This window comes from Orycteropus afer, unplaced genomic scaffold, assembly GCF_000298275.1.
Source record: "Orycteropus afer afer isolate SDZICR_OR568_19922 unplaced genomic scaffold, OryAfe1.0 scaffold00121, whole genome shotgun sequence".
In the NCBI taxonomy this organism is placed as follows: domain Eukaryota; kingdom Metazoa; phylum Chordata; class Mammalia; order Tubulidentata; family Orycteropodidae; genus Orycteropus; species Orycteropus afer.
The window spans coordinates 2118295-2129923 of NW_006921708.1; the positions used below are offsets into that span (position 1 = coordinate 2118295).

Genomic DNA, 11629 nt, shown 5'->3' on the forward strand with positions numbered 1-11629 from the left:
TCCCGAAGACCTGGTCCCTCTCGGTAGGGTAACAAGGGAACGTGTTCAGTGCAGATCAGTGAGTAAGCACAAGCCCGCCTTGTTTCAGTACCTATGCTTTACCTTCCTCAAATCACTCAGAATTGGGATTGACAGTGAATACTGCTTTATTGACTACTGGTCGAGATAGCCCACTATTGTTGTACCTATGTAACCCTACCCAAAATGAATGGGAGTGAACTGAGGGGGAAGCACTTGCTAGATTGGTCTTGCTACCAGCAATCTGAACAAGCACAGCAGCTGAACCTGATGTCCCTTCCCAAAGTGGAAAAGTTTGGGTAGAAATAAATGACAAATGGAACAAAGGAGAAATAATAGCAGATGGTAAAGGAATGAATAAATGGATTATACAGCAGGCAAAATCTAACATTATGCTGATAACTTGAGAGAGACTCAGAGCAAGGGAATAATTTCTCAGTTAAATTTTATCAGAGGTCAGAAAGGGTGAAGATGACACAAACTTTTGGAGAACCTGATCAGATCAGATGGACACCTGCAGCAGACCTGAATGGGTGGTACCTGAATAATCTTATCCTTTGCCTACTGAAAGACTAATTGTTGTTGGCTGTTTGGACTGGTGAAATGATTGGGAAGGGTAAGTTAATCCTTCAGGTATGAAAGGGCCAATGTTTAAAAGATTCAAGTGGTGGCCCTTGGCACAGTGAATTACTTAACTTGGCCCTTCTGTCTGTAGTCCTCCATTTTGTGATGTATTTTAAATCCTAGCCCCTATGCCTATGGTTATAGTCCTATTTTAGAATGAGTTGTCTTTTATGTTAATGAGGCAGGATTAGGGTAGGATGTACTTTGAGGCACCACTTTACTAGAGAGTGTGAGTGTGACTCTAGTCACCACCATACCTTAAGGGTATGGAATACATCCAATATATATGAATGCTCTGGTAAAGTTTGCTCTCTTGCTCTGGATGCTACATATGATTTGTCATTTCTGTAGGGGATCTGGAGAACAGAGGGTGGGGGAACTCTGAACTCTGAGTCTTAGAACTTGAGACAGGAGCCACTTGTCTGACTTGCCAATTTGGGTTCTCTGGCCCCAGAAACCACATAAGTGAGGAGAATCCTCCAGACCAAAGCCTGACTCATGAATTTGGAATTTGCATGAGCCATTTCCTTGGTGGATTGTGAGTTCTGTGAGATGTTACAGTGAATTATAGAATCCTAAGACAGGAGAAGGACATCTGTGTAAAGCATTGGGCTGCTAACCAAAAGGTCAGTGGTTTGAACCCATCAGCTTCTCCATGGGAGAAAGATGAGGCAATCTGCTTCCATAAAGATTTACAGCCTTGGAAACCCTGGAAGACAGTTCTACTCAGCTCTGTAGGGTTACTATGAATTGGAATCAACTCACTGAGTGGATTTTTCAGTGTGTTAAAAAAGGAGGGAGAGTACTGAGGGAAGGAGGAGTTGTTGATACTAGAGATGAGGGAGTGGTACACAGTTTGGAAAAGTTGAACATTTGAGACATCTATAACCTCTGCCTTACAGAGACCAGCCTTATCCTGATTCTTCTCACAAAAATTATTCCAACAGATGTAGACAACTCTGTTTCAAAATGGAGTAGAAATGAATTTTAAAATCTAATAACATTTTCATGTATTTTCTCCTGGGAATTTTGCTTTCCATTGAGTATATGCCTGCATCATGATGTAAACTACATTTCCTAGTTCCATACCCACTTTGAAACATTTGAAGGCCAGTGCTCCCTTCATGCAAGTACTGTTACTATTGCATTGTATGCTTCATTGGCTTGCATGTCACCCCTTTAGATGTGCTACCCAATGAGAGGGAGTATCCCATGTTTGTCCCAGGTGCCTTCATTTGCATAGTCTGGAGACAAAAAAAACTGGCAGCATGCTCATGGCTAGTGAGAGAAAGATCTTAGCTGTCCCATCAGCAAACATAGTGAAAATTATGTTTTTAAAAGTAATCCTCTGTATTACAGTTGGCTGAATCATTGAAATCCTCCAGTTATATATCTCACAAATAATGGAAGCATCATTTCCCAGTGTCTTGCCTGGATATATTAGGCTTGGCCTTCTATGTTTGTTGTTGCTGCTATATGTTTTCATAAAGTTGGATTTGACCTGTGAGCTGTGGGCTGTGAGGCTGGTTAAACTGTCAATGTGCTGGAGTTTGAAATCTGGAGGACAGGTATGGAGATCAGACAAGGGTGTAAGGTGTGAAGGGGGATACATGGACACTTTTTTTTTTTTAACCATGCTCCCTGAAATCCTTTCAGCCTCTATGCAGTGCCCTATTTCAAAGCCACTCCCACATTTTGGATGTTTGCTCTGGCAATTCTCTACTGCCAGGTACCTAAATCTTCATGAATTTCCTATTCCTAGTGTCAACTTATCACAGAACTACTGGCATGAAACAACACCCATTTATGAGCTCACAATGCTGTAGGTAAGAAGTCACTTTAGGACATTGCAAGGCCAAAGTCCAGTTGTCAGCCAGGGTTTTATTAGGAGGCTCTGGAGAAAAATACACTTTCAGTCTCATTCAGGTTGTTATTAGACTTCAGTTCTGGGTGTTTTTCTTACCACCTGTGAAATTCCTTCATGAATATCTTGAAATGTATTCAAAGTAAATAAGATTAAAGTAAAATGTCTAATAGTAACTTAAGAATTATGTAAAACCAATCATTAAAAAAAGAAAGACCAAGTTTGCTGGTCTGATATAGCCTGATGGAACCACTGAGACTATAATCCCTAGCTGCCCTTCAGGTTTGAAATTGAACATACTCCTGTAGCTTCCAGCCAAACAAGACAGGTATATGAGCTGAATATTTACATTAGATAGATAAACTCCTTGGAGAGATCAATCATGGGAGAATAGAAGGGTAGTGTATGCACAAGGATACAACTTGAGGGATGGGAGTGCATGGGAAGGAAGGACACAGGGAAGAGGTAACTATGGGAAGGAAGTGGGAGGGAAGCTGTTGCATTGTGGACAATTGCAGTCAATGTCATAAGACAAAATGTATGTGAGCTGCAGTATGGAAAGTGAATTTTTTCTGTAAACATTCACCAAAATCACAATAAACATTAAAAAAAAAGAATTTTATAAAACCTACGTGATGAAAGGGATAAAATATAAGTAAAGCACATAAAAGATGACAAATAAATGGAAATTCTTACCATTTTAAGGTAGAATGATTCAATATTGTAAAAATTCCAGATCTCCTTCAAATTAATCTATTCATTTAATTCCAGTGCCAATCAAACTCATAGTATAGAGGAAAGGAAGCTGTTCTTTTAAAGAGTTCCATTTTTGTGGTGGTGTTTTTTTTTTTATTCTGGCAAGATTTTCACCTGCAAGAATAAGTATTTAAAAACAGCTAAGAAATGATTGTGGAAGGTGACTAATGAGGATAAGAGGCTAGTAGCATTCAGAGTACTTTGTACACCTTCATTTTATATCAATTACTTGCTTTGTACATGAATCAACTTTGTAATAAAGTGATACTGTTAAAAATAATATTTTATTGGTCAGTGTTTTCCAGGGTGCCTGACGATTCAGATCCGTACTGCTTTGTGTATTTTCATCGTAATCTTAATCTATTCAGTGGCCCAAGGATGTATGGTAAGTATTTTTAGCCAGCAAAAAGAGCTGGATTTGGATGACAGTTTTTGAAATGTCCCAGGGCAAGGAAAGACCTGAAATCACACAGAGATGCCCAGCCTAGAATGATAAATGGGGGCTTAGATGGAGAAGGGGAGGAAGTCAGCAGATACCAGCCTAGGAGGGAAGGTTTTTTCTGATGAGGAAAGTCATAAGTGAGATTTTTTTAGTTTGATATCATGGGAGAGGATACTGCCCCCTCAGGTGTATGGAGAGAGGAAGCTAGGTGAATCATAGCAAGATGAAGCTAAAAGGTGGTGGGGAGGATGGGTATCATACCATGGAGTCTAAACCTGAGTGGCTTCCAACATAGGCAGCAGCATGCAAAGCATGGCTTTAAACCGGCCAGGTGCACAGGTCAGAAGTGCCAGTTGTACCAGTGAGAGTAACAATGAGGAGCCAAGAGCACACAGTGTAGGAGATGACCACAGTGCATTAGTAAGCCCTGCCACTGTGCTTCTCCCAAAGTGCCCCCTATTCCTCCTCCCTCCAGGTGGGCTGCATGCCCTGGGCCTGGGGCATGAGCCCCAACAGTTCCCTGGTTGTCCTCTTTCCTGGAGGCCGCAGCACTGCGCTGCCCACCCTGCCCTGCACATCGGCACCCCACGCCCTGCTCTGCTGCCTTGTGGGCACCCTTACACTTACTACCTTCCTGCGCATCCCCTCCTGGCCCAAGATGCTCCTCCTGCTAGTGCTCACCACGCTGTCCGTCCTTGTGCTGGGGCTCAGCGCGCCCATGGGAGCAGCTGGGTGAGTGTGGCTCAGGGGCTCCTCAGTTCTGTTCATAAAGCCATATCTATTGTCTTCTAATGAGAAAACTCATAAGCATTTGTGAGACATTCTTTTTCTAAAAAATTAGTTTTTATTTTGATGGCTTATCTACTTCTCCCATTGGTTCCACGTTACACCTGGGCCCGGACTTCCGAGTAAGAGGTGGCTCTCCCGTAGATGGTTCTTATGCCCATTGTGAGTCCAGGTCATGGTCTGGGATCCCCTGGTGAGCAGCTCTCCCATGTTGCTGAGCTCTCCATGAGGTCTGGGGGTCCCTTGTCAATAGATCTCCTGTGGTGCTGAGCTCAGGCTGAGCCTTATTTATCTTCCTTCCTCAGGGGCCGTGCCATCTCTGTGTACAGCTATGAGCCCATCCTGGCTGTCCTGCTCTTCTCTTGTGCACTAGGCCTGCACTCCAGGCAGGTGGACCTCAAACTGCGGCTGGACTACCTCTGGGCCGTGCAGGCAAGAATCCTCCTTCTGGCTGTGGTGGGGATGGCCGGGTTGAAGATGGGTCCACCCTAAGCATCAAGGTGGGGCTACCAACCGAGCCATCCAATGTGTGTGTGTATGTGGGGGCGCAACAGAGGCTCCTTATACAAAGGGGAGGTCCCAGTAGCACCCAGAAGGCATAGACCTGAGGCGGGGCCACAGGTTGTGAGACAGTGTCTGGGAAACAACATAGGAGGGCTGAAGAAGGGGCTGGGTGAAAGCTATCTGGTGGTCCAAGGTGACCTGCATGCCAAGTGTCATGTCATGCTGCACAGCAGGGATCTTCCTAGCTGTTCAGGCTTGATGGTGGTGTGGAGTCCATCAGGTTCATCAAGACACATGTGAAGATGGGGAATCTAGCACCACCCACCCCAGTTTCAGTAGAGCTGTGGGAGGGGCCAGGAATCTATGTTTTTAGCAAACACCCTGGGAACTTCTGAAGGCTCTACTTTGAGAGAAACCCTGGCTGGCAGGGTAAGCTATCTGGAACCCTGAGCACTCCATTGGTAGGTAGAGTGTCACAGCCTCTGTAAGTCTCTCTGTTGGGTGTAAGGCAGGATTATGACTGCCAGATATTAACTGTGTATTCTGGCACAAAGCACAACATACTGTAAAATTACAACATAGATTTATTTCAGATTAATAATACAGTGGAGCAATGTAAAAGAGAAGGCAGACATTGATCATTGATTGCAATGAGGAAACCAGATGTCCACAAGAAGGAACCACAGCTTCATTTCAATAGCATAATAGGTCCTGTTTTCTAGTCTTGAGGATTGTGGCTTATGCAAAGGTTATTGGCTGAAAATGATGTAAGGGTCTCAGTTTATCCCCTGTTGGATGTGGTCCCATTGTCCTGATAGGTCAAGTCTAAGGTAACTTTTAAGTTATTTTTATAAGAGAGAATATGAACAATATAGGTATCCCACTCACCAGATAAGCATTGTCTTTGGTCAGTGACCTTTAATAATACAGAATTAATTGCTGTTTTTTCCCTGGTGATCACACTTTCTTAAACTATGTTAAATTAGCCTGATTAGTCATGGGAATTCTTAATATCTTTGCTTTTTGGCAGAGGGACTGACCTCCTTTGACACCTTCACATACAAACACAGGCTGTTTACCCAGACTCCATGTGACTGCCTTACCTGCAGTCCCTGTTTGTTGATGAGGCCTGAGACAGATGTGGAGTCTGGGAGTGTACCTGCCCAAATTCTGTAGGGACTCAGGGTGGCACACAGAGACTCCTGGTTCAAATCCTGTTTGTTGCATCTCCAAACTTGTTGGCCTCAGGCAAATTGCCATCTAAAACTGAAGGGGGCTAAGAGAATGAGGACTGATAAACATTAAGTCTTACAAGAGATTCTTCTTATTTTGACATCATAAAAATTAGTTTCTCACTGTTGTAGATATTTCTTTTTATGTAAATCCTGATAGCAGCATTGCCTGGAAGGTGTGTTATAGATGAGGGGACTGGGTACCTACCCAGGGTCATGTAGTTGAGCCAGGTTCCAATTGCAGTCCATCTGAGACCTTAGAGTGCTTTAGATCAGCTAGTGGCCTCCTAGTACCAGTGGTGCCCGTGCACCTGAGATTGAAAGAGGAACCATCCTGTAGTTGGGGCCCATGGAATGTCAGTGTGTCAGATGCCAGGCAGAGGGCCCCCAAGAGAAGCCAGTGATGAGGTCTGCCTATAAGCTTAACACAATGACAGGAGCTCTGTGCATTCACAGAGGCCCAGAAAATCACTCACGATTGCCCACAGTCTTCTGGCAGCGAGACCAGACTCAGGCCACACCTGATGAAGGAGGCAAGGTTCTACTCTTCAGCCCATCCTGGTGCTCTGGCTCTGGGGAGAGTTGAACTCAGTGTCACATGTGGTGTCTGCATTCCCCAAGGCTAGATAGGCTAGGCGGGCAGGAGTAGTAGGCACTGAGGTCCTGTGGAACAGCACCAACCATGGGCAAGAATCTAGGTCTGGAGTTAGATAGTACTTGTCCTGAAGCCCAGCAAAACTATGTGAAGTCTTTGTGACCTTGGCTAGCTACCATTCACTCCTCCTTCTACCCTCATAAAATGAGGGTGATCACCTGAACCCAAGAATAATTGAGATTGTGCTAATGAGTACCTGAGTGCAGGCCTGATATATAGTGGGAGTCATCAAGGCTGAGCTGAATTTAAGGACCTCATGGTCTCTGACTTCTTCCAACCACGCTTCAACATACCACTCTCTCTACAGCCATGGTTAAGTGAATCTCCTTGAAAGGGGAGACAGTGACATTCTGAGAGTGGGTGTGAGGAGCACCTGGGAGGCACCATCTTGTGATTAGTGACCAGAGAGGCAACTTATTCATTCAGAAAACTGCTGTTTTCATCTCTAGTTTTCTTGACCTGAAAAAGACAGAAACTGCTAAGCAAATTTTCATAAGCACATCAGGGCAGGATGCATACTTAAGATAAAGAAGAATTATTTTGTTAGTAAATGAAATTAATGAAGTAAACAAATGAAAGAAGATAGGTAGATAGATGGGTGGATGGATGACAGATAGATGGATTATGGATGATGGGTAGATGTGTGAGTGAATGGATAAATGGATGGATGGATAGAGTTAGATGAAAAACACGGTTTATTTATTCTCTAGTTTTTTCTTTTAATTGTGATTTGGGTGAATGTTTACAGAACAATTTATTTTTTATTCAACAATTCATACGCATTCTGTTTTGTGACATTTATTGCAATCCTCACACTGTAACAACATTCTTCCCACTTCCTCCCTACACCAGTCCATTCCCTTCATTCTTCCTTCCCATCCCCTCCCACCTTCCTAGTTCTATCCCTGTGCAAATGCTGTCCTCTTGATCTTATGTGCTTGATTAGTTTAATGAGTATATATCTTCCTGCTATTACTATTCACTTCATAGGGCTATCTTTTGGCTGCCAGTTGAGTCACAGATATTAAGTTCAGTTCTTAGTCTGAAGGGTGTATAAGGGCCATAGTCTCAAGGTTCCACCAATCTTCATCAGACCAGTAAGCCTGGCCATTTTTCATGATGTTGAGTTTTGTTCCACATTATCTCTTGCTCTGTCCAGGACTTCTTAATGTGATCCATTCAGAGCGATCAGCAGTGCTAGCTGGACACCATCTAATTCTTTTTGTCTTAGGGTCATAGAAACTGGGGTTCAAATGGTCCATTAGTCCATTGGACTAATTGTTCCTTGCATCTTTGATTTTCTTCATTCTTCTTTGCTCTGGACAAGAGAAACCAATAGTTGCACTTTAGGTGACCATTCACAAGTGTTTAAGACACAAGTTGCTACTTCCAAAAGTAGGATGTACAGCATTGTCTTTGTGGACTCTGTTATGCCAATTCAACTTAGTGTCACCCAAGATGTTGGTGGTGAGCCCCAGACATAGCAACTCATTCCCTCAAGGTGTTTGGTTATGACTAAGTCATTTTATAGCTTTGTCCCCTTTGTAAAATATTCATGGATACATTTGTAGCATGTATAAATGCATAGATAGAGATAGCCTCTGAAAAACCTATATATATTTGTGAGTGTACTGTCATTCAGCTTCCCACCCCTATTCAGATTGAGTGTATTATCTATGCATCTACTCATCTATTATTGCTATTACTTATATTGCAGGATTTTGTATGTAATAGTACAGACCTTTATTGCCTTTAAATCTTGTGCTCCTCCGTATATCTTCCACTGCCTTGATCATTTTGTGCTGACCTCCCCCTTATTGTATATTGCCTTTTCCTTCACTCAAAATAATATATGTCTACCAATCCTACTCAGACTATCCTGGAACATAGAAAATGAAAGATATTAGGGGAGCAAGGAGGCCAATCTTCTGAACTACTCTAACCCAACAAGAGGAAGAGAGAATCACCATCAGTAGCCCAAGGCCTATTCCTGGGAGGCCAGACATGCTGCCTCCCTCCAACCCTTTCACCAACTCTTCCTCCTGCAACACCTACCACCTCTCTGCTGGGTTCAGTAATTTGCTGCATTGGCCACACAGAACTCACAGGTTATGTGGTTTATTAGGGAACTGCCAGACTACAGTTCAAGTTCAGAAATGCACTCAGTCTCTTGCAGGCAGCCATCTCACTCAGCACCTGGAAATCTCAGTAGCACATTGCTCTCTCAGTAGTGAGAGTGTCTCTTGCATCTTTCTCTCAGAAGTATGCATCTCTCACTTCTCTCTCTCAGCAGCGTGTGTCTCTCATGTCTCTTAGGAGCACGTTTCTCTCACAGCATATCTTTCTCAGCCAGCAGTGAGAGAGATTTAGGAGGGCTCCTTTTGAGCCTGGCAGAGTGGCCCAAATGAACCAATCCCAACATCAGAGTTCTACACACCTGAGAGAGAGTGAACTTCACAGAAAACTACTTTGTGCTGCTCCCAACAGAAATACCCCAGGTGGATAATTTAACAATCAGGAGCTACCGAGTTGTTCACAGCAAATTCCACCACAGAGTTTACAAAGATTTATGACTAGAAAAGCCACATTATGTAATTTACTACACCACAGTAGAATTTTCCCAAGTTCATTTTATGAAGGAGACATAATCCTGATACCAAAACCAGGCAAAGACACCTCTAAAAAGGAAAACTGTCCCCTTTGAATATAGATTTAAAAATCTTAAACAAAATCCTAGCCAATACACTCCAACAACATATCAAACAAATAATACATCATGAGCAAGTGAGATTCATTCCTGGTATGCAAAGATAGTTCAGCATTAGAAAAATAATCAGTGCAATCCACCACATAAGTAAAATAAATGAAAAAACAAAAACTGCCTGATCATATCAATCATTACAGAAAAGACATTTGATAAAATCTGACACCTATTCCTGATAGAAACTTTCAGAAAAATAGGAGTAGAAGGGAAATTCCTTAACATAATAAAAGGCATATATGCAAAACCAACAGCCAATATTGTTGTCAATGGAGAGAGACTGAAAGTATTCCCCTTGTAAGCAGGAACCAGACAAGGATGCCCTCTATCACTACTTCTATTCAACATTGTATTGCAAGTACTAGCCAGGGCAGTAAGGCAAGAAAGGGAAATAAAAACATCCAAACTGGCAAAGAAGAAGTAAAACTCTCTCATTGCAGATGTTGTGATCGTATACATAGAAAACCCAAGAGACTCAGCAAGAAAACTACTGGAACTTATTGAAAGATTTAGCATAGTAGCAATATACAAGATCAACACAAAAATCAGATGGATTCCTGTACACCAGTGAAGAGATCCCTGACAAAAAATAAGGAAATCACTATTATTTATAATAGTTACCAAAAAGATAAAATACTTGGGGATAAATCCCACTAGGGACACAAAAGATATATTCAAAAAAACTATGAAATATGACTTCAAGAAACTATAAGAGATCTAAATAAATGGAAGAACATACCATGCTTGTGTATGGGAAGACTGAAAGTTGTGAATATGACATTACTCCCAAAAGCAGTCTGTACATCTAGTGCAATTCTGATCTAGATCTCATGAACATTCTTTAAGGGCATAGAAAATCCAATCACTAATTTTATATGGAAAAGAAAGAGCCCTCAGATAAGCATAGCACTACTGAAGAAGAACAAAGTAGGATGTCTCACATTCCCTGATCTCAAAACCTACTGTACAGCCACAGTAGTCAAAACAGTCTGGTATTGGTACAATGATAGACACATACCAGTGGAAAATAATTGAGATCCTGAAAATAGATCCATCCAACTATGGTCTGCTGATCTTTGACAAAAGATCCTTTGACAAAGGGAAAAAATCCATTAAATGGGGAAGAGATTGTCTCTCTAACAAATGGTGCTGGCAAAACTGAATATCCATTTGCAGAAAAATGAAACAAGATCCATACCTCAACCATACCCAAAACTAACACCAGATTGATGAACGACTTAAATGTGAGACCTAAACTATAAAGTACAGCAAAGCAAAAGTAGGGACAAACTTAGGGGCCCTAATATATGGCATTAATAGACTACCAAAAATAAGTAAAAATGCATAAAATAAATTAGATGACTGAGACTTTCTGAAATATTTTTTTTTTTTTATTGTGATTTGGGTGAAGATTTGCAGAGCAAATTCACTTTCCATACAGGGGTTCACATATATTTTGTCTCATGACATTGACCACAGTTTACCACAATGCAACAGCTCCCCTCCCACTTCCTCCCCATAGTCTCTTCCCAATGTCCATCCCTCCATGGACTCCTGCCCCCTAAGCTTTCTCCCTGTACATAGGCAGCCCTTCTTTCTCAATGATTGTTCTCTCCAAGGAGTGTATCTACCTCAGGTAAATGTTCAACCCATATGCCTATCTTCTGCTTGGATGAAAACCATAGATGTGGGTTCAATTCCAGACCTGAAGGGAAACTAGGGGCCACAGTCTCAGTGGTTCCACCAGGCTCTATCAGACCAGCAAACCTGGCCCCCTCCCCTTTTTTTTTCCTCCAAATGATTTTGAGGTTTGTTCCACATTGTTCTCACTCTCTATCAAGGATCTGCTACATAGATCCTCTTCCAAGTGGATGACAGTGGTGGCCAGACACCATCTAGTTCTTCTGGTCTCATAGTCATATAGGCTGCAGATCGGATGGTGTACCAGTCGCTAGGACTAATTATTTCCATGAATTTTGGTTTTCTT

The 11629-nt window shown here is 42.2% G+C and overlaps 1 protein-coding gene across 1 annotated transcript in view; it reads left to right on the forward strand.

Annotated features, from left to right (window-relative positions):
* ADCY1 (adenylate cyclase 1) overlaps positions 1–11629 on the forward strand; it is a 452328-nt gene that overhangs the window by 326711 nt on the left and 113988 nt on the right. Inside the window, 3 exon segments of the mRNA XM_007944142.1 lie at positions 3558–3647; positions 4180–4436; positions 4796–4922. Coding sequence (XP_007942333.1) covers positions 3558–3647; positions 4180–4436; positions 4796–4922 — 474 coding nt within the window.